Raw genomic sequence first — 24,590 nt, forward strand, 5'->3', positions numbered from 1 at the left:
GAAAAAAAAGTATTTCTTTTGGGATTTAAGGTTTTATCACTCTGCTCTGGCCAATATATTTGTTGTAACTTTATTTTTGTACGATATTTTAAAAATTGTACTGTTTGTGATTGGAATATAAGTTTAATCTTCCAGTTATCAAGTATTTGTGAACTGACCTATGCTGAAACTATTTTGCAGTAATAAAAGCCAATAATACTCTCTTGGGTGATATCTTAAACCAAGTTAAAGAGATGCATATAGTTTTCTATTTCATTCAATCTGCTTCAGGTAGCATGGGGCAGGGTACTAGCATTCTTAGAGAATTTCTATAGAATACCACAGTGAGTTTAGGACCAATTTTACTAAGAAACTGAAGAACTCACCGGCTAATACTGATGTTCCACCCATCACGGTCTAATGGGCAAGAAAGGAGCAGGTATTCTACTTCCATTTGCAGATATATATGCTATGCATGCAAATGAACCTAGCCTAGCACACTGGTAGAATTCAAATTCAGGAGTAAGGACACCTAGTCCTGAACTTCCTCTAGCTTATACTCTCTCTTCCCACTGATAAAAAAAAAAAAAACACATTGCCTTGGATGGAGAATTTTTCTATTCTGATATTGTTGCTTTTGATAAAAAGGATTAACTTTTCCTTGAAAAATATGTTCTGCATTTTGAATTCACCAGAAAAAATTATAAACCTGAATAATTATATATATATATATGTATATATATACATATATATATATATATATATATATATATTATATTTTAATTTTTTTTATTAAAAAAAATCTTGTAGTATTGGGGATTGGACCCAGGACCTTGTGCAAGCATTCTACCAGTGAGCTACATACAACTCTAGCCCTTTTGATTTCTATTTTGAGACACTGTCTTGATAAGTTGTCCAGGCTGGCCTTGAACTTTCGATCCTCCTGTCTCACCCTCCTGAGAAGCTGGGATTATGTACCACTATAGTGGGCCCAGAAACAAATTTTAAACTGAATGTATTTTCATTCTTTTCAAGTTCTCTAAAACAGTTCCTGTTAATTTTTGGTTATCTGAAATTTAAATGGACAGATAAAAATATGATAAAATTACACTGTCATTTATACTTTTTTTTAATAAGCCAAAGAGTAGACATTTTGAGTAGATATACTAAATGTGATTAATAAAAATCACATTTTATTAATACATGTGAATATTCATTTTGACTAGATTTTATTAATATAAGTATATGGTCATGTGTAATTCACATGAAATGAAAGCTACAATCATTTTTATACTTTTATCTAATGATGTAATTGAAAATAGAGCATTTTCATAAAAGTAACAGATGCTGTTACGGAATTTCAATAGTTTGTCATATTTCCTCTTTTTAATTTTTTTCTGCCAAATTGAATGTTTTTGATTGTAAATAAGCTACCAGGTTTTGGTTTTCTGCATGCAACATTTTGTGGGTATTCTTCTAGAGGAAGCCTTAGGGATGGTTGTAAGTATATGTGGATGACCATGGCAGCCTGCACCTATTTAGCACACAGACCTTAATGTTCTGTCAAGGTGCTAACGCTTCTCCAGCTTTATCCACTTATTCTTGCATCATTTCCCCTGTACCTTGATTTGTTTGCTTGGTCCTTATTTTTTTTTTTTTCAATTGTACTACACATTTACATAAATTATCCTGAAATTTCCTTTGAAATGGTAAAGAAGTACTGAAAACCAATATTCCATCCAGTTGTCAGGCCAAATGTTATGGATACGGATGTAGAATTTTGAGCTTTGTGAATCAGAGAACATAAGCATCAAAACATGAATCTAATTTACTGGCATCATGCTGGAATAGTCTCAGAAATGATTCTCTGCAACACAGTATATTGGCTGGAAAAATGTACTAGACATGGTAAACTACTGACTTAAATCAGGTCTATGGCCATAGAATGTGCCCAGTGTCATCTGACCTGAATGGGCCATTATCAATTGCACACACTGTTTATAGACCTGTATTTTCCATATTTACATCTATAGTCTGTAGATACCCAAATCCTGAAGGAAAGCTGTTAGTTTGAGGACAAATTGTTTTATAAAAGACTACACACAGGTCAGGCATGGTGGTGGACACTTGTAATTCCAGCCATTGGGAAGCTGAAGCAGGAAGATCACCAAGTGTAAGGCCAGTCTCAGCAACTTATAGTGTCTTAAAGTAAAAAATAAAGGACTGGGGATATAGCTCAGTAGTAAAGCATCCCTGGGTTCAACAAACAGTACCAAGGGGAAAAAAAAAGGAAAAAAAAACTATAAACAAAATCCCAAAGTATAAAAAGATAAGAGGAGTATCTAGTTACAATAAACTTATTTTATAAACGAAGATTCTTTGTAATTATGAAGTGAATATAAAAATATGATAATGAAATCATCAAGGGAACATTCTATTTAGCTTATATTTTGAGTATAAAAGAATCTGGATCCACTGAAATTTACAGTTAAAAACGGTAAGAGTGTCTGGGTGCAGTGGTACACATCTGTAATTCCAGTGGCTCAGAAGGCTGAGGCAGGAGGATCACAGTCCAAAGGCAGCCTCAGCAACTTAGCAAGGCCCTGAGCAATTTAGTGAGACCCTATCTCAAACTAAAAAATAAGAAGAGCTGGGGATGTGGTTCAGTGGTTAATTGCCCCTGCTTTCAATCCCCAGTTCCAAAAAAAAAAAAAAAAACAAAAAACAAAAGGTAAGAAGAATGTTCAATAATCCATCTTGCACTCTCAGAAGCCTCTTCCACTAGAACAATCTAGATGTCCCCTAGGTGGAAAATAACTCAAATAATCCAGATTATAACTGGGTGGAAGAGCTAAAGGAAAGCTTGTAAATGCTCAAAATATTCCATATCTTGCTCATTATGAGGGTCACTTGAATGTAAAATATGTAAACATTCATTAAGCTGCATACTTAGGTTCTGTACAAATGTTGTACCTCAATCACAAAACGATGACCCCATGTCTTGAAAAATACTCATAGAAATTTAGGTTTCCCAGCGAACTAATAATGACCTCTAACAAAAAAAGCACAGATTGTTCATCATTATTGTAAACATTAGAAAATGAGAACCAACATGATTTATCACACGTCACTGCAGCTGCACATGAAGCAGTCACTCGTGGTTAGCAAGGGAACGCCAGGCTGTGCCGAGGGCACATGCTATATATGTGGGTCTCACTCTGCCTGATGTTTAACTGAGTGTGGCACATGTGTGCTCCAGGAATGTGCTCAACTGTGCAAGGTTATGTGAGCGGACATCTGCACACATGAATATGAAAAGAACTAGCACAAAGGGATGATCTTCCTCACCAATGGTCTATAATAAAAACAGTGACAACAGGAAGCAGCCACAGCTAACGTTTATTGAGGTTTTACTACATTACAGGCACTGTGGTCGATATTTGTGTTTGGGAATTTAAAAAATACGATTCAGGATGGCAGGAGACCTGTTTTGTGATCTGCTCCCAAATAAGATAATCTGGTAGTTACAAATGAATACACAGGCTCCAAGTTTGTAAAAATGTTGGTAGCTGACTTATGTGCCATAGTGTTACTATTGCAATTTTAAAAATGATTAAAGTTCACTCTAATGAATACTAAATAAACACTCTACAAAGCTTAGGTGTTTTTAGGTATGATTTTAGAAAACATTATCGAAACCACTTTTCTGATACCAAACTTATCTTCTCATATTGTGAGTTCATAGCCGGCAATATCCTTTGTTAGCAATAGTAACAAGCCAGGAGCCAGGAAATGAATTTCCTGGATTGGAACACCCTTCCTGAACAACTATCGTGTTCACAATTAATATTTTTTGCATCTAAGCTTCTTGATACTTTTTATTTGCTGCATCTCTTAGATGTCATCTATTATCATTATATTAATCTCATTTAGTAGTTTTATTATGGAAACTCAAAATTTCAAGCTCTTACTTGATTATTTAAATTGAAGTAATTGTTAAAGAACAAGTATACAAATGTGAATAACACTGTGCCAAGTCACAATTTACATCTTCCTCTACTTGGGGTGGAGCTGTCATTTCAGACACGGAGCAGTGACAGGCACCTTCGAACCCTGTGACTAAATGGCAAAGGGAACAGGGAGGTTACAGGCAGCATTTACCGAAGACAGCTCAGGTCTTTTGAGTACGTTGACATGACACAATAGATTTGAAGAAGACCCGAGAGATAATTTAGTCCAAACTCCTTGTTTTCTTGTTGGGAAAGAAAAAAAAGTCCACAAAGGTGAGGTGACCTTTCAGAGGCACTGTTTGAGGTGAGGGAGCTGAATCTGCTCCTGGAGCCACCTTGGAAAATGATTCGTCATCACATTCCGGAATAGCCTTTTAAAAGGTTATAAATACATAATTATATGTTCTTATAAATATATTTTAAAACATTCAATATTTATAGAGTCCACTTTCTATGTATAGAATCTGTGTGACCCATGGTTCAGTACTGCCTATTGTCTGATAATATTCAACAAATATAAAAACAACCTTGAAAATAACCTTGAGTTTTCCTTCCCCTGATGAAGTAATTTCAAAAACTTTAATTCTGTTGGTGTATCATTCTGTTTTTTTTTTTTTTATTTTGATTGGAGATTGAATTCAGGGCCTCAACTAGGGTAAGCATGAGCTCTACCACTGTGCTAACCCCTGGCCCTTCATCCTGACCTTTGCACCATCTTCAATTCCTATATTTTTTCCTTAAAGGATATTTTTGGTATAATGTAAAGATCTATGCCTTAATACAGAGTGAGACCCACATATACACCTTCTTTTTAACTAGCCCAGAAAATTAAGAAACCTTAACGAAAACAAATTGATTCTATTGCTTATGTCCTTCTACTTTCCCCTGCAGGAGACACTGGACCATGAAGCAAGGGACACATAGGACATTTTGTATCTGCCCTGCCCTCAGAGAGCGCCAGGCTAACACTGCTCTCTCTGTTCATGACTGATTTCAAAATCAATAGTCTGGATCTTACAAGTATCAGATTGGAAAAAAAAAAGTTTTGCTGAATTTTTGGTTTATTAGTGACCAAAATTGGCCAGACATCTGAAATTATCTTGAATCTCATTTTTCTCCAATGGTAAAGATTTTTTTTTTTTTAACTCCTGCAAACCTCCTGTATTGACTGGTGATTTCTTGGTGTACAGAGTGCTGGATAAATTCGAGTTTTCTGTGTGAAATATAGCAGAAATTACTGTAATGAATAGGAAAACTTTAATTCACTGGAAATTTTCCTTGAATGCAATACTCTAGCTATGATGGTGGACAAAAAACTGAAATCCTTCTTGGCATGTTAAAGACGACATTCTCTACTTGTCTCTTCCGTACGCTAGCATGGTGTCTTATGTATGGCAAATGTTCAATGAACAGTGAATGAATGAAGTGTAACAAGGAAGTATGGTAATTTCCTCTGATGTTGCTGGCATCACTTAGTAGAACAGTGTATTCAAAGTATATGGCAGGAGTCTCTGGATGCATCAGTATTGTTTATCTGCAATTTTGATTTTACAATCTTACTTCTTTGTAATATGAAAAAGCAACTATGTCACACCTATGCACTTTACAAGCACAGACATCTGGAAAGCACTTAAAAGATTCTCATTTCTCCAAATAATAAGATGGGAAAGTTAGAGAGCTGTAAGGTGTTATTTAGATAGCAAATAAAAGGGCCACTATAAAGTGGCTTATTTTATCCTCAGGATAAACCAACACCCAGCTTATACTTTGGGTTTACAGTTACAAATATTTATTCACGTTTGAAGTTAAAAGATTAAAGGAAGAAAGAAGCATTTCAAAGTTCATGTGAATAAGGAGACAAAGATTTTGTACCTAGAATGAAAATCAAACAGAAAGGAAGAGATAAAAGTGGCTCTGGCAAATACTGGGCCTTTCATAATGTCTAATACTTGGTATTAGAATGAATAAAACCTCATAATTGCCCCCTACATTAACTTATCCAGAAAATTATCAGATACACACTTGATTCTATGTAGACAGACAGAAGCATGCTGTCATTGCAGTGCTTTTTCAAACATAATCACTTGAAAAACTGTCTCAAAGTTCTGGGCATTTCTCTCCAGTCTATCAAATGACCATCACTACTCAGCATTGGGTCTTATTTTCCTCATCTCTCTCACCACCCCATTTCTACATTTGCTTTCTCAAAATCTTAGGCTCCAGCTGGGAGTAGTGGCGCACACCTGTACTCCCAGTGGTTTGGGAGGCTGAGGCAGGAGGATCTCAAGTTCAAAGCCAGCCTCAGCAAAAATGAGGCACTAAGAACTCAGTGAGACCCTCTCTAAATAAAATACAAAATAGGACTGGGGATGTGGCTCAGTGGACGAGCACGCCAGAGTTCAATCTCTGGTACTGGCCCCCTAACGCACACCAAAATAAAATAAAATAAAAAATCTTGGGCTCCAATTAGATTAGTACTCAAAATTTCTTTGTATCAGCCAGGATGTTCTTTACATAACTAGATCTGTACTATCTCTAGTTCCTTTCTTCTAAATTGAATAGAATTTCTCATCTTTTGTTCTCCTTGAACCCAGAAAGGATAGGACCTATTTTCTTAGTGTTTCTCACAGCCTCTGCTGTATTAAATCTTCTGCCTTCACCTGCATCCTCCCTGTGGGACATCCTCCAAACTCATTCTGCTGTAAAGAGTAAATAAACATTAGAATGCTTAAAAACTACCAATCGCAAAGGTAGGTGAAGATGTGGAGCAAATGGACCAAGGCTGTTGAGAATGGGAAAGGCTACAACTAGTTTGGAAAACCCTTTGGTTGTTTCTTACAAAGGCATACCCAAACCCTACATTTGATCCAGAAATTCCCCTACTTGGTATTTATCAAAGAGAATGAAAACTGTCCAGAGAAGAGTTGCACAATGTTCCTATAGCCTTAATATAATAGCCCCAAATGGAAAATAACCTAAACATTTATCAGTAAGGTCATGGGTAAACAAAGTATGCTACACCCACTCAAAGGAATACTAGTGAGCAATGAACAACATGTAAGAATCTCAAGCATGTAATGTTTGGTGAAAGAAGCCTGAAACAAAAGAATAAAATCACACATGACTCTATAAATGAAGATCTGATGGTGGTAACAAATGCCAGAAAGTGCTGGCTAGACAGAGAATTTACTAACCAATAAAAAAAAAAAAAAAAGAGAGAGAATTTACTAGTAAGGGGCACAAAGCAACTTTCTGGTTGATGGAAACAGACTGTATTTTACATGAGAGTATGTGATTGCTAAACCTTTTGAAATGTACCCTTAAAATTCTTGTGTCTTATAATATATTAAAAATACCTCAGAAGAAGAAAACATCAATAATTGTTCTTATGCAATGACTGCCTGTTTTATTTCCAGTCCTTCCTAGTCAGCTCCAGTTCTGGATCTTCAAATACCAACTGAAGAGTTCCACTTAGATGTTTCATCAGTCTATCAAACTTCTTGGACCAGCTCTCTGGTATTTCTGGGGTAATGGTTCAGAAGTCCCCCGTGGACACCAAAATCCATCATTGCTTAAATACAACATATAAAACAGGGCAGCATTTGCACAAAAGATATGTATGCCTTCCCATATGTGCAAAATTATCTCTAGATCACCTGTAATATCTACCACAATGTGAATGTACCTAAATAGTCGTAACATAGTATCATTTGGGGAATTGTCACAATACGCCTGTGCATATTCAATACAGACACAATATTTTTCATATACTTTTGCTCTGCACATGGGGGACTCCACATATGTGGAACCTGTGGATATGAGGGCCGACTGGATATCATTCAGTTCAAAGGTATGGCCAGTTTCCCTTCCCTCATAGGATCCTTGAGAATCTAGTTATCGTCAATACTACCCATTCTTCCTTTAAATTATAAATCATAAATCCTATTATTCAAGAAGGAATGCAGGAAGGAGCATATTTAACCAGGAGTGGAAAGAATATTTAATTTGGCATCAGTAGAATCATTGTTCAGTTATGATACTAGGACTCACTTCACTTTCTGTAAAAATGAGATAATTCATTATGGCTATATTAAGAAACATTGTGAGACAGAAGTAAAAGAATAAATTAATAATTATAATTATAATTATAAATTCAACACTTAGGGTTACTGATGCTGAGACTTATTCAAAAGCCAACCCTTGAGCCCTGGCGCAGGCCCAGGCCTGTTCATGTCTGAACTGCTTCAATAATTTCCGATTTATTCTTCCTGATTTTTTTTGGCATCTGACCAATCTGTTACTCTCATTTTCATGACTAATAATGTACCATGTAATCCCTTTAAAAACACAAGTATAATCTTGGTCTTTTAAAGATATGCTTGGCAAGATTTATAAAACTCCACATTTGTTTCAAAGTAGCTTCTGACCTAGAAGGTTGGACAAAAACTAGAGCTAAAAAAGCCAAAGCTAAAGCTGTTACCAAAGAAGTACATGTTAAAAAGTCAGGCTGATTTTCCTGTCTAAAGGGCTTACGTACAGATTTGTTGACTTCACTAGAATAATAAACCCATAAAAATTAGAGCAAAAAAAAATTAATATTTTTAACCCTACAATGTAATCTACCCAATAAAAGAAAATGAGAAAGAATATTTTAATCTCTTGGTTCAAAAAAAGGCATTTGTTTTTCCTAATCAATTTTTTTGTTTGCATTTTCTTATTACATATTAGGAAAATATGTTCCTCTAAATATATAATTTTAAATTACTTTTATATTTGCATTAGACAATGGATAGCTCATTTTATTTTATAAATATTTAGTTTTTGTAGTTGTACACAATAACGTTATTTTATTTATTTTTATGTGTTGCTGAGGATCGAACCCAGGGTCTTGCACGTGCAAGACGAGTGCTCTGCCGCTGAGCCATAACCCCAGCCCCACAATGGACGGTTTTTAAGCATCAATTTCACATTCTGTCTTATTTACTTATATATAAGACAAAAATGGAGAATGAATATGGAATTGAAGACTAAAATATGTTTCTGTTGAAAGTTCATGGAATTCTACCTAAAAAAAAATTTATTTTCAATCATCTGGGTAATAGTTTCAGCTTTATATTTTATTTATGCTTTGTCACTATTATACCCCATTTGGTTACATAATTCTAGAAACCAGGAGGAAAAGGCACAATAGCTAATGATATCTATCTATCTATCTATCTATCTATCTATCTATCTACACACACACACACACATACACACACACACACACACACACAGTTATTTTGTATACCATGAGAGGCTGAGCAATGTTAATTTGAGTTTATAGACTGAACAAAACTAAATTTCACAGAGTTTGCTTATGCAGCTGGAATAGGCCTCTTGTCAAGCTCTGTATTTTAGTAATTCCACTTTATTATACTTGGCAACACAAGACATTTCTGGGCATCTAAACCCTGGAGATAAGAATTTATATCACAATGCTATAAATTTACCTGTTATTACTGATTTTTAAAAATATGTCATTAGGTGGGTCTAAGGAGAAGAAACTATGAGAACCACTAGAAGCATTATTTTATAAAAGAATGTTAGTACAATTTGCTAAAAATTATAAATTAAATTAGAAAAATAGTAAATTCATTCATTTGGATTGTTTTCCACAAATAGTCTTTTAAAAAATACAAGTACATTAGTAATCACTCCTAAACCCAGAATAGACTTCCAATCCCACAGGCTCGGTCATGTAAGTTAAGGGAGATCCAGAATTTTATCTGGCAAAGCATTTTTAAAAAACATTTTTAGCCGTAGATGGACACAATATCTTTATTTTGTTTATTTTTTATGTGGTACTGAGAATCAAACCCAGCCTTGCATGTGCTAGGCAAGCGCTCTACCACTGAGCCACAACTCCAGCCTTAAAACATTAATTTTTACATGTTAGATTTGCTTTTCTGCAAGTAGGAATAAATAATGCTAATGATACATTGGAATCTTAAAATTTAACTTTGGCAAAATTTTATTTTACTTTATATGTTAAAGTCTGGAATTCTTCCGTAACACTAGTAATTTTGCATTGGATTAAGCAGGAATATTCTCAAAATTTGTAGGTATTTTTACTTCACCATGTGTATATGGCTTGGAATCTAAGTTTTAGGTAAGCCATGATGCATGATGTGCTATATTCAAACTGGCTAACTACACTTGGCTATGTGATTATCAAAAGAGATGGTAAAGTATTGCTTCAGATGACCAAGTAAACGTGGAGGATTCACTCTTCTTTAAGCTATCTTTCTTTTTCTGTCTATATCAGACTTCTCAGCTTGCTGCAGGATCTCCCTGAAAGGGTATCCCTCAATTTCATACTTCTATTTGATGCATGTATTCAATGAGATTTAAGTGTATGGAAAAATGATATAAAGTAAGGGAAAATAATGGTACAATGGTTATAACTCATGTTAAGTAAGAAGAAGAGAGGGTTCAGAGCATTTGACTAAAAAATAAAAGAAACTGCATTCTGGTGAACTGGGTTAATTTCAAACATAATACTGTTTTGTTTTCCTCCTGTGTGCTTTGACTAAATGAAACAGTGATGAATGGTTCTGGGAACCTGTCATAAGGCTTATTAATATTTCAACATTATCACTGAATATTTGTGTCAACACACATCAAAAATGCATGAGAAATGACTACCTTCCCTCACCAGTTATACCAATTAAGAGTATATATGTAAGAAATATAAATGGTGTAAATAAGTTTGCAAAATGATTAGAAGTAGAACATCTGGCAAGAAAAAGCAGTATGAAGCAAGCAAATTAATATAGGCAATCAGTTTGGAATATGTTGTATGACCACATGAAATACCATCACATTTTAGAGTTCTTAAAAATTACTAACTTTAAGAATCACATGAGCACTGGGAATTGTGTCACTAAGTGGTTCTGGCACTAAATGGTTCCAATTTTCTGCAGTACTGGATTTTTTTTTATTTTTATTTTTTTTAGGAAAAACACTTATTTGAAATATGCATGACAAAGGATTAATGACCAACATAAAATGTAACTTTAAATAAATAAGGAAAAAAATACAATGGGGAAATGGGAAAGAGACATGAACAGACAATCTTCAAAAAAAGAAATACAAATTCTGAATAAAAATATTAAAAACTTCAAAAATTAATAACTTTAAGTTTTAAATATAATATAAAATTAGAAAAAATAGTCTGTATTTAAAAAAGCTCATTAATTATATCCATGATGTAACTTTAAAGCCCCCTACTTAAAAATCAAAAACTTTGTTTTTGAAAAGTTGATTTCAATTTTTAAATTGATTATAAAGAAGTAAAAAACTGAAAACAGAACAAGGCATGGCAGTTAAAAAAAAAAAAATGAATCAACATTCAGTTAAGCCAGTGATTTCCAAATGGCTAGGGAGACTAAAACACAATCTACAGAATGGGCGTGTCAAATAGATTCTTAAGCATTATGCATAGAGTATAAAATGCCAATCATAAACACAAGACACACAAGTTACTCTCAAAACAGCAACATCTGTTCAGCAGTCTTCATATGATATCTTTTAATGATCATTAAAGTTCATGCAAAAGAATTCTAAGGATAAGCTCTCACTTTGAATTAAAGTTGTATCAATTTTAGTAATAAAAGTACCTAAAGGTTAATAGGAGATAACAGTATGTGCAGAACTATCCAGTATAGTTGTCAGTTTTAACTCGTCAGGGGGAATAAATATGCATTGTTAAGGGAAAAAAATGATACACTTGATAAAACCACTGGGTAGGAATAAACTGATAGAAACACTATTACTTTAATTAATAATTACATTCACAATAGTATGGACATTTTTCCTTGCACATATGTGGTAGGTGTTTTTTTTTTTTTGAAACAACTTAAGTACTTTAACAAATTGTCTACAAGTTGAACTAACTTGTAGATGCCTTCTAAAAGAAGTATACAAAGTAAATAAGTGTTTTAAAAGACAGTTGTTTTACATGACCTGGGGGATGAGGAAGTTAAACAACTATGTGCAAATTCCCTTCAAATAAGAGAAATTTTATAGTGGTCTGTATGAGTAAATAGATTCAATCCTGATTGCCTCTCCTAGGGACATGGAGCTCAGTTTCCTCTATAAAGTGAAATCAAGATTCAGGTTCTCGAGTTGGTCACCAAATTTGTTCACTTATTCACTCCAGAGTGCTCCTGCCTTGGGACCTCTGCCTGTGTCACCTGGGATGCCCATCCTTTAGGTACCTGTGTGGTTTGATCTCATACCTCTCTGGGTCTCACATATCATTGATCATGTCTAAATAACTTACATGAAACAGGAACCTGGCCCATCTTCTCCTCCTTCTACCTGTATAACACTTCCCTTCTTCAGATACATATTGTGATTACATGCTTATTGTCTGTCTCCTCCTGCCCTCTCCTACAAAACAAGCACATGAGACCGGTGGTTGTCTACTCTACTTGATGCTTTTTCTAGTCTTTAAAAACTGACCAGGCACGATCCTACCTTGGGAGAGAAAAAGAAGTCTAGGACGTGTTATCTGCCCTCTGAAGAGTTCAACAAATTGGAAAGTCAAATATATGATACATGTCACATACATAAGGTTTGTACCACAAGTTCCTGTGTCTCATTGTGGAGGCCAAAGACCCCTGTTGCACTGTTCATGTCCTAGAGGATGTAAATGGCACCCTTCAGGACAGACAGTGCTCAATCTGCACAATCATATCAGCATCCTTGAGTCTGGTATGTGCGATGATGAAAGCTGATCATGCCATTTCTGATTCGTAGCCATTGGTGGCACCTCACTGTCTTCAGAATGAATTTGTCCTTCCTGATCAAGTTCCTATCTACCTCTCTAAGCAGCTTTGTCTTTCCTCCCTCACTTCTGCACAGTCGTCATGAACTCGCACATGGCTCCCACATGCCTGTGCCCTTATCGCCTCCCATCTGACTTAGGTGGTCTCCCTCTGCTCTCTAATGGTAACACCTCACGTTTTTTATCCCATTGGGCTTTACTTCATCTCATGTACTTTGACTATGAATGAGCTCCTCGTGGTCTGGAACCATGAGTCATTCGTTCTGTATATCTACCATATAACTCGGGGTTGAATGAATGAATGACTTGTCAAATGAATACATGACTTAATTTGATAATCCATGAACAATTCAAGTATTAAGTGACAACTTTTAATCATTACATTTTTCTTACTAAAAGAAGGAACAACACTGTCCCACGAAAACAGATAAAAGGAACTATGTATGGCTTTAAAGGATTCTCTGCTTTCTCTTAAATACCCAAGACTGGGTTATTAAGTCTTCACAAAATTTTTAAAGGCTTAGAAGAACTCTGGGCTGATGATGGCCAAGCATCTACTTTAGATTTTATCCGAATTCATTCACAGTAAGTCCTGACTTTCTTAAAAAAAAAAAAAAAAAAAAAAAAAGAGCAACCTAATAGCACTTTCTCACCTGGCAAGAGGGTAGCTTCCCTGATTTACCATCAGCAGCCTCACACCTGCAAAGATGCTCCTCACCATTAGAGAGCTACCCTTCCACCAACAGATCTGAGTCACAAAGTATTTCTTTGTAGGATCTAAATGGGGATTTGAAAGTGTCCCACACCTATTAGGCTTATTAAGTGAAAATTCAGCCTCTTTGCATGCCAAAAGTCTGGGAGGCATCTAGGAGAATCTGAAATAACCTATTCACAAAATTTAAAGTACAAATGCATGACCTCTCTCCCTCACTTTTCCTCAAAGCACAATTGACTCAGTCTTAACAGCAGAGAAGAGACATGACCCAAACATTCTCAAATCTTGAAAATAAGATGATAGGACCCTTTCAACCCTCAGACAACTTTTCCCTACACAGCCAGGCAGAAAGCAGTTCTAAAGAGAATGTTGATCAGGGAGGTTTGGAAGTGTGAGCACTCAAGCTATACTAAAACACTCTGGAAATCCTATTATTTTCTCAGCAATAGTCTTTAAAAATGAAATAACAGTAACAATAATGTTTACCTAAAGAGCACTCATTTTGCATTTCATTTCCCCACACTTCAATATTATGTTGTGATTTCAGATAAAAAAAAAAAAGGTTTAACTTCTTTTTATTTCTGAGAATGTATTTGTGACAGAATTCTTTCTTCCTAAACCAGGTTACATTTAAAGTAACAATGAATTTGAAGATTAGAATCTAAAATGGTATCGCACAAGTTGTATGCTTGTTGGAGTTCAGAGCTAAAAAAAATAAAAACAAAAGAAATACAAAAAACACCACACTAATTTCAGCTAGTTATAACAAACATTTTTAAAGCTTTAACATTAAAAACAGAGGAATGTGGGCACCCCATCATGAAGGACTATAGGTTTGTAGTCAAAGGAGTTTGATATGAACAGTGCACATCACTTACTATGGACACCTAAGGATAGAAAACTCCCTGGGCCTCTGTTTCTTGCTCTGCAGGATAAAAACACTAGTATGAGGCAAATTAAATAAAAACTATATGAGTTCTCCTAAAATCTGCCAAAAATATGCTCTCAGCAATTTGTTTCCTTTCCTTCCTCATCTCGAATATTATCTACTGTAATTTAAAAGGTATTAACACAATCATCATAAGGAGATTAAGAAAAATACAGAAGGGTGTTAACTGTTTCAGAAGTTTCAAATAAGAAAAATGGTGGCGTGGCAGGGGTGGGGGTGGGGAAAGGGGGAGAAAGAAAGAAAAAAGAAACCCAAGATTCTAGACTTCTTTGACCATTATTTTCCAAATTAAGAACCACGATGTTTGAATATAGAAAAAATTAAAAATCGTGATGTTTGAGCCAGGTAAAGGACAGGTCTGATGGAAGCAATATCGAACTTGCTTCCCTATCTGTCCTGTCAAGGGGTATTTATGAGAAAAAAGTACTAAAGGGAAATTTGTTTCCAGAAATTGACAAGTTGTTTCTCTTCATAAAAGTCACATAATAAAGCCATATAATAAAACATAAGCAATATAATAAAAATATGGAAGGAAGATGCTGAAGGGGCTAAACTAGCTTAAATGTAATTGACCATAGTCCTTTAAAAAGAGGGTCACTTTAACAGGTGCTAAAATTAGGGATGCTCACCGAATCCCAAATCTAAAGCTACTAATTTAGATTGTGTTTGATCCTCTCTCAAAATTATAATCAAGATCCAAGAGAGTAGGCCAGTAAGATACAGAGTGAGTCAGTAACATGTAATCCCCAATTTTGCAAGGGTTGGCCTGGGAAAGACATGCTTCCTCGGCCTCTTCCTCCTCCCTCCCTGTCCCATGCCACCACACTTTTATTTAAATTATAATATCTAAATCTTTATTCTTTAACTTGATCCCAGTAAGGAAGAACTTCCTCTAGGGAGGGCCCTCTTTCAGATATTACTCATTTATTTATATTTTGTTGTAATACAACTGGATTATTCTACTTGCATTAAAAATGAAGATTATGAAGGTTTGGAATTAAGAGAAGGGGCTGAAAATGAGAGGTTCTGGGTAACAAAGCCAAACTTTACCTACTTAAAAAACATCATTATTTGATCTAGGATTAGACTTAATTATAATAATTTGCTCTAACCATGTGCCTTTATCCCTCTTTTTCTAAACACTTAATTCATAATTACGTTTGTCAAGTTGTTAAAGGTAATGACCCTATTTTATCATCAGGGGAAAAAAAAATGAGACCAAACCAAAACAGATGTTGTATGAATTGCTAGTAGTTGACCTTGTTAGAATTACTAGACACAGGATTTCTGACTTGAATAGTCTCAATAATATTGAAATAAGGGAGGGGACAGCCCATCTGTGGGCCTCTTTGCAGCCACTTCTTCCAACATATCTGACTTCACTGGTGCTCAGCTGATAAGTGGAAATCAAGCTAATCAATGAAAATGGTGGAAACGATCAGTTCAGGCATACAGCTCAGTATCCTCACTCTATAGACCTACATAAATCTGGTTGCTGCTCTAACCACCCAGTCATGTTCTTTTTATTTATAAACAGACACATCTGCATATCTAGGGAGAAAATGAACTTTGGTTAACAACTTCTACATTTCAAATCAAAGCAAACATTTTTAAACTCAAAATTTAATAAAAATTCATTTAAAAAAACAGTAAAATGCATAGTTCTAGACATTTAGCAAAAAAATTACAAGCATATTAAGGTTTATGCTATACATACTAATTTCAATAACATAGGGCACTGGATTAAAAATGCAAACTATAATGGTTGTGTATGAGGCAGGACTGAACTGAATGGGAAAGAGAAAAAAACTTCAGTCTGTGATATTTACCCTGGGGTTTACTGTCTGGTCAGTGCCCTGCAACAGGAGGGCTGGCTTGGAACAAGACAGTATGACCCCAAGTGTCAATCTTCCTAAGTGTCCTTGTCCTTTCTCATCTTCCCCTTCTCATTCCTGACAGTACTGGTGGCCAAACAGAGAAGAAGCAGGTACACCTTTGAATTTTTCTTAGACCATGACACCTTTAGTTTTGACTTGGAAAAACAAACATAAACTAGTTGCCGAAGGGTTTTGTATCTTGCTACCTATAGCCATCCTTCTCAACCTAATACTCTTAGGAAAGTGTTCTAAGTGCTGGAAGCAGATCAACAGATATCTTCCCAAGTCCTCTAATTATGTATATGCTAGGCTGATATTTTATTATTTAGTATGTGAGTTTGTTAATGATATTGTATTGGAAAGCCAAGGCTGTGTTTTTTTGTTTGTTTGTTTGTTTTGGGTTATGACAGTTTTTGAGTTGACAGAAGACATCAAGAATAAAAGCAAACAAAAAGAGGAAAGAGAAATCAACAACGGAACAGTCATACACATTAAGAAACTGAGAAGACAGTTAAGAGCTGAAAGACAAGGACACAATTGTACGCATTGAAAGTTAACTTTGAGCAAACCTCCTGCCAAATTTTTACAAATTTTATAGCAAAGATTATCAATTTCTCTCTAAAAACAGTTTTTAAAAATATCTTCTTATAAGTTCTGAAGTACATCTATAATTAACAGTTCTCTGCAGAATAGTCTCTTTGCTTCATCTACTGTACCAGCACTTCTCAGTGTTTACACACATGTACTCAGACCTCAATGAGGTTTATTAACTATTGATGGCATCCTAGGGCTTTCCAGGTCACATCTCAGTGTATTCTTTACTGATCCTCTAATGAAAATCACTGACATGAATAATAAATTCAGCATCACTTAATATACATATGCAACTTTCATAACAGTAGTAAAGACAGGCCAGTTATACTGCCATATGAAATACTGTGGCCTGAAAATGGATATGCCAAGCAAATCAGAGAGCTATCACTTATGCATGAAAAATAAAAATAAAATTAAAAATACAAAATAAATAAAGAAATGAATAAACCAAAACAAACAAATAAATAAATACGAAGATAAATAAATAAGTAAATAACGGTGAACTCAGAAATAGACATGGTGGTTGACAGAGGCTGGGGTGGTGAGGAAATAGGGAAAATGAAGATGCATTGATCAAAAAGTTTAAACTTTCACTTGTAAAACAAGAGGAAGTTATGAGGATCTGATATGTAGCCAGGTGATTATCATTAACAATTCTCTATAATTTAAATTTGTTAAGGGGATCTTAAGCATTCTCAGCAAAAGACAAGGTAACCATGTGAGGCAATGGATTGTGAATTAACTTGATGGTGAAAACATTTCACAATGTATACGTGTATCAAATCAGTGTATTGTAAACTCTCAACGTATATAATTTTATTTGTAATTTATAATTTAAAGCTGAAAATAATATTCTATAGGAAAAAAAAAAGAGAGAAATGCACTGGCATGGGCTCAAGTCTACTCCCAAAGTTGACACTGATAGAAAAGCAGCTATTTTCAATAACCAAGGCCCATGCTCTAACCCCATGGTCTGGGTGAGAGAGAAAGACGCCCTTTAAAAATGACCCATGAGCCCTATTTTTCAAAGGGCTAACATGTTATCTTTCGAATTTAAATCTTCTGGAAAGCTCCTCTGTAATTTCCTACTACAACAAGATCATGACATGTGCCACATTTTATTTCCCTTGACTTTGTACGTGCATAATAATGAAGGAGATAATCGGATAGTGACATTCAAAAAGAATCCCCCCTCCACCACTAAAGGTACACAGGATGCAGGAGGTATTAGGAAAGATGCACAAAGATTTCATATCTACTCAGAACACAAACTTTCAACTCTTTTGAGACACTCCATTTTTTTTTTTTTGGCCCTAATCTCCTCCCAAAGAGCACAGGCTGAGTGGAAAGATGCGGACCAGTGTGCCAGTTCACAGCTAGAATGACAGCTATGGGGAACTGGAGATGCTACAGCGCCCCAGCCTCCATTGATCCCCTTGGCAATTCTTATTTCATCCTGAGAACGTGATACTTACTCTTGGACTGCTCTGGCTATGGAAAGGGCCGTAGATCCAGTTTCATTAACGCTATCTAAGGTCACATTTGGCAGGTCATCGTCATCACTGTCACTTTTACTTTGTCTGGGAGATAGGCCTCGGGGGTCCATTTGTGCTGGGAAAAAAAGGCATATATAATGAATTAAAATTAGTGTGCAGAAGTTAACCTTGCCCTGGACCAACATCAAGCATGGAATATCTTTTCTGTGCATTATCACACAAATGGAATTTTCTAGACAATACAGGAATTAGCAAAAGCCATGTATTTCATGTACTGAGCACTCAACTGACTTTTTTTTCCCTTGTTCATTTGATTTGCAAACCTACATCAGCTACCAAGAGTGTCTGTCAGTGCGCGATGACAGAATAGAAACTATAAAATCTGCAACATTACAACTCCCGGGTGGTCAAAAGCTGATTATGTAGCTCATGAGCTACGGTCCCAACCTCTGGTTTCTCCTCCTCCTTGCATCTGCTGCCAGACTTCTGGCCACCTCACTGCTCATTAGCACTTTCCCTGAAAGGGAGAGAGCATGAGGTAAAGGAGGTATTATTTGCTTCATGCTCCTCATAGTAAGTTTAAAAGAGAACAAAGTTGGCACGGATGAAAGTGTTAGGTACTTTTTCTGTTTAGAGTGAGCCGCTGTCTCACAGTTCTTTACTGCAGTTCGTTGAGATCTGTGTGCATAAAAATGGCAGAGGTGGGCAGCATTCGGAATATCTGTTTATATGTGCTAGAAAGTGCTCTTCATCTCCATTCTGATTTACTTTTCAAAACAGGCATTTCCAGGTATGATTTTCCTCTAATTATAAACTTGCCAAAGCAAGAAACTGATGTTCTGACCCTGTTGACCAGCATCATCATCAGATCCTTTCAATGAGGTTTCTGTTAAAATGTAGTGTTCGCCCATGCTGTTTTAAATTAGATTTCATTTCTGTTTTCTTTCTGGTAGGACAATTTTAGCAATGACTGCCTAGAATTCCCATCAGCCTTCACCTCAAGAACCAAGTAAGCACACTTTCTCAACTGAAAGTACTGCACTAGTTTATAACTGTGTTGTTAAAATATAAAACTTCAATCCACCCTGATCCAGTCCAGATTGTTCTCCTCAAAGACATCGATGTAAGACTTCCAAAAACACCACTACTGAAAAAGGAAAGCAAATGTGCTTTAAATCATGGTTACAATGTTTGGGTACATGGATTTAAAATCATGGTTAGGCCGGGCATGGTAGCACACCCCTGTAATCCTAGCAGCTCAGGAGGCTGAGACAGGAGAATCGGGAGTTCAAAACCAGCCTCAGCAATGGCCAGGTGAGATGTGAAGCAACTCAGTGAGACCCTGTCTCTAAATAAAATACAAAATAGGGCTGGGAATGTGGCTCAGTGGTCAAGTGCCTGAGTTCAATCCCCGGTACCAAAAAGAAAAAAAAAGTAAAATCACAGTTAAAATGACATTTGATAAAAAAGCATCTTTACTATATATCATACATTATATAGAACCATATGGAAATGTTGATATTTCACTAATTTTTACTTATAAACAGGCAATTTCTTATGATTATACATAATATTTACATTCTGGCTGGAAAAGCTATACCTAGTGAGCTCCCACAGATCCCTAATTAAAGTTGATTGGAAGGAACTGGCTTCTGTTGAAACCAGTGTGTTTTAGTGTATATGACAAACATTCTGCCTGTAGGTACATATATATAAATCAAAATGTGTTTTACACAGTACAAGGGATCAACACACATTGGATGAATTAAAGAGAAAATAATCTAAACAATCTAAGGTTGTAGACTTCAACTGAAGACAAATTTGCCTACCCCTAACCCCCCAAACACTGTCAGTATCTGGAGACATTTTAGTTTGTTTTAACTGGGGGTGGGGAAGGGGAGGATGCTAAAGGCATCTAGTGGGCAAGGGGTCAAGGATACTGCTAAATATCCTAGAATACACATGAGCATTGGTCTCCCATGGCGAAGAATTTACCAGTATAAAATCTCAATAGTACCCAGGTTGAAAAACTGACCTAGAGACCTAAGAGTCTATATGTAGAAAGGTGTTACACCTTACTAAGTTCAATTACTGGTCTCCTAAATTCAGTCACTAATGAAGAAATTCAATCAGAGGCTGGATCATCCATATTTTTTGGCCTTTTTCTAAAGTAAGAATAATTCACTGTCATGTGACTGCCCTCATAACTTCCTCAAATATAGCCTTCACTCCAACTGCCAGGAATTATGGAGGAAATCCATTGAGAGGTTTTGAATGTTTGCTTTGTAGCACTCACTATAAGACAAAAAGACTTTATTTGCCATCTGATCCCTAGAGAAGATGCTTCAGAAGAGAGAAAAAGCAAAATGTTCTACCACCACCTGATAACATAGAGCTTAACTTCTCGGTCACTCTAATAGCACTGAAGGTACCATATCGTTAAGATTCATTCTGGCCAGAGGCAACAGAAACTGGCTCCAGCTAACTTTTATTAAAAGAATACACTATCATGCATCACTTAATGACATGGCTAGATTCTGAGAAATGCACCGTTAGGCGAGTTCATTCTTGTACCAACATTAAAGAGTGTGCTTACAAAAACTAAGACGGCTAAGAGGCCACTAGGCAAAATAATCTGTGGGACCACCACTGTATGCATGGTCTGTGACTGACTGAAGTATCATTAAGCAAAGCATGACCATACTGGGAAGACACTGAGCAGCTCAAAATGGAAAGTAAGGATGACTATCCAGCTCAGGATTCAGGGAAGATACAAGCATTTCAGCCAGAAATTCATAGATAGTTTCTTTCTGGGCAATCCTGTTCTAGAATGATTCATTTAACAGCCGTTCCTAACTATCCAAAGCCAGCCAAGAAAATGAATACCATATTGTATGGTATTACATATGCCTGTAAATGTCAACAATGCAACATTTAAAGCTGTCCCAACATCACACACAAAGATGCCTTTGCCAAGGTATCTAATTAGCAAATAGCCAAAGGAAAAAGAATATTCTAGAAGTGTCATTTTGTTCAAACAGCTGGAGTTCTCATACATAAGTAATACAAACCAAGAAAGATGTAGGCAGTGAACCAAGAAACAATCTGGCTCTGAAAGTTCAAGTCTAACTGTATGAAACACTTCAAATAACTTGAGTGAGAGTTGTGATCATCTAAATTATGTTTATATCTTATTGAAAGTATAAAATATGTTAAACAAGATATCCTTTTTGATGTACTTTTTAGGGTATCATAATTGGGGATTTCTTTCCAATATTTTCAACAAATATTATGAAATACATCTGCTACCACCATGCTGGGAAACTGTTTTTACCCATACCTTCAGCCAAGCTGAGGAAGTAATTAGAAAGGCTTTTTAAAATCTGCATTGCTGATTAGGTCAGATGATTAGCTTATCTACATACTTCCATAATTCCACTCTATTTTTATTAAATGTGGAATAGGGATATCTACCCTAGTTCACCTCCATTAGTCTTTGCACAACTGAGCCCATGTATGAAGGCCTAATTCTCTGGGGTGCTTATTTGGGGGGCAATATAAAAGGTACCTGGGCAACCAGAACAAGAACAAAAAATTTACTTCCCTAAATAGAACAGGAGATGATCTACCAACATTCAGCATTTACCTTGGAGATTTTATTTCTCTTAAATGAAAAAGAGATCAGTTCTGGGAAACCCAGCCCCTGCAGTTCAAGGTTTCTGGTACCCTGAATGAATTTCATTCCATGTGACAAAATCCCAGGAAGAAATACACAGAATCCTAACACCTGAATTTGAACATGCAACTTTCAAATACCCAGCTATGGTAGACTGTTACTATAAAGATCTATCTAACGTATCACATCTCCCTGTGTCTGAGTCCTGGTGTGGCCACTTTTCATGAGGCCTGGGCTTACTATATGACTTCATGTGGCCAATGGGACATTAGGGAGTGGGGCACAAGAAGAGGCTTCAAAACCACTTGCACACTGGGCTTCCCCTCTCTCTTGCTATTTTTAGAAGCTAGTCAGCAAGTGAATAGGCCTGGGCAAGCCTCTAGGAGACTGCTTTGGAGGCAGAGTAGCCAATCTCAGCCAGCAGTCACAAAAGGAAGCCATGTCAGACCAGCCATGTTCCAGCTACCAGGTGACTGTAGCCACATGAAGGGCCCCTGTGAGGTCAGCATGAAAACTGCCCAACTAAACCCACCCCACATTTTTGACACACAGAATCATATACAAATAAGGTAATTGTTATTTTAATCCACTAAGTTTTGGGGTGATTTCTTGGGTAGCAGTATGAAATCACGATGTCATGTTAACTCTCCCAGGTCCTTCCTGAGATTTTCTAGTAATGATGTACACAAACTACAGCGCTAGTTACTGTCAGCCTACCCACGCTCTTCTCCTGCCAAGTGGCAATCTGCCCTCAGTGACAAAAACTTAAGTGGTACATTAATATAAGAAGGAAAAGAAAAGCTATATAGTACATGGTACATCATCTACTTTTCAATTCAGAATATTTAAAATGTATTTGTAGACATTAGGGACATATCTTTGATCCATCATTATTGCTCAAACAGGGTTTTTTGATTCCAAGGGGCCATCCACTCGGTATTACTGCTCAGGTAAACAAAGCTCTGCTGTCCCTTCTCTCAAGCTCATCCTTGACAGGAAGCTCATATGGGTAGATCCTCTCAGGTCACTCAAAGTTCTATGTCATGTTTCACTCTTTTTTTTTGTTTTTGGTATTGCAGATTGAACCCAGGAGCACTTAACCACTGAGCCACATCCCAAGCCCTTTTTGTACTTTATTTAGAGACAGGGCCATACTGAGTTGCTGGGGCTGGCTTTGAACTCAGGATCCTTCTGCCTCAGCCTTCTGAGCCACTGGGATTACAGGTGTGCGCTATCAACCTCAGCGTGTCTGGCTCTCTTGAACACACGACACATTTGAACTTCTTTCTTCCCCACCTAACAGTAAACTGACACAGACACACGGCACCCACGTCCACTGAGACACCCATCCCACTCACCCCCACCTCGATGCTGTCAAAAGATTAAACACTTCTAATTTCTTTAGGGATAACCTACTCATTCAGCTATTCATAAGGAAAAGGAAGGTTTTCCGTAAGTCACTGTATTAAATGTGTGCAAAGACATTAAAACAGACAACAACATTTAGGAACATACCTTGAAACTTACAAACTAACATTTCCTAGCAGGAATGAGGGGTTAGGGATGTAGCTCAGTTGTAGAGTGCTTGCCAAGCATGTGTAAGGCCCTGGGATGGAGCCAAGCCACTGTTTCCCTTCCTCTCCATGCATCAGGGCTGGAGGGGAGGGGGCAGCTGGGGTGCAGGGGTGGGCAGCAGCCTCAGTGTCACTGGGCTCTCTTTTCTTCCTCTTTCAGCTACTGACAGGCCGCCCGGCACTTGCAGATGCCCTAGTTGTTTGTCCTACCAAGGCTGAAACATGCCCCAGTTAGAGAAAACTTAGCTTCTAGGACAGCTGCTGCTTCATGCTAGGAAGGAAGGCAGTGGAGGCGGGAGGTGGGGAGGGATGTGAAGGGGGAGATGCAAGGGGGAAATTCATGGCATCTTTGGGTAGAAGAGTCCGCCAGCACATTTTATGCAAGAATTGTTCTACAAAGGAGAGTCACAGAGCTTCTCTAGGATGAAAACATGGCTCTGGCATCAGAGAACCTGGGGTAACTTCTGGTCCTGTCACTTTGCAAGGATCTGACATTCAGCAACTGACTTTGCACCACTAATCCTCAGACTCTTCCTCTGCCATTGCTGTTGTGGGCAGGAAAGTAGATGATGCACACAAAGCACTGAGTCCCCTGCCTGGCACTTAGAAGTCAACCAGCATCCTCTTTTACCGTAACAGTATAGGACTGCTGCTTTACCTATACCCTTAAAAGACACTGTTTCCAAATTCTACCCCATCTCCTGGATCATTTAATTGTTTTAGGCAGTTTTACAAGTACCTAAACTGAAAATACTTCTAGAGGCAGACACTAATCATATATAAAATACTACCTTTATTTTGGGTGGGGGGTATCAGGGATTGAACTCAGGGGCACTTACCCACTGAGCCACATCCCCAGCCCTATTTTGTATTTTATTTAGAGACAG

General features: G+C 36.7%; 1 protein-coding gene across 2 annotated transcripts in view; it reads right to left on the minus strand.

Moving 5' to 3' along the window:
* Klf12 (KLF transcription factor 12) overlaps window positions 1-24,590 on the minus strand; it is a 426,606-nt gene that overhangs the window by 96,451 nt on the left and 305,565 nt on the right. For both annotated transcript variants that reach the window (XM_026398090.2, XM_077792866.1), the window contains exon 5: window positions 18,433-18,568. In XM_026398090.2, the coding sequence (XP_026253875.1) occupies window positions 18,433-18,568 (136 nt within the window). The remainder of the gene's footprint in view (window positions 1-18,432; window positions 18,569-24,590) is intronic.

Source organism: Urocitellus parryii, chromosome 2 (genome assembly GCF_045843805.1).
Source record: "Urocitellus parryii isolate mUroPar1 chromosome 2, mUroPar1.hap1, whole genome shotgun sequence".
Taxonomy (NCBI): domain Eukaryota; kingdom Metazoa; phylum Chordata; class Mammalia; order Rodentia; family Sciuridae; genus Urocitellus; species Urocitellus parryii.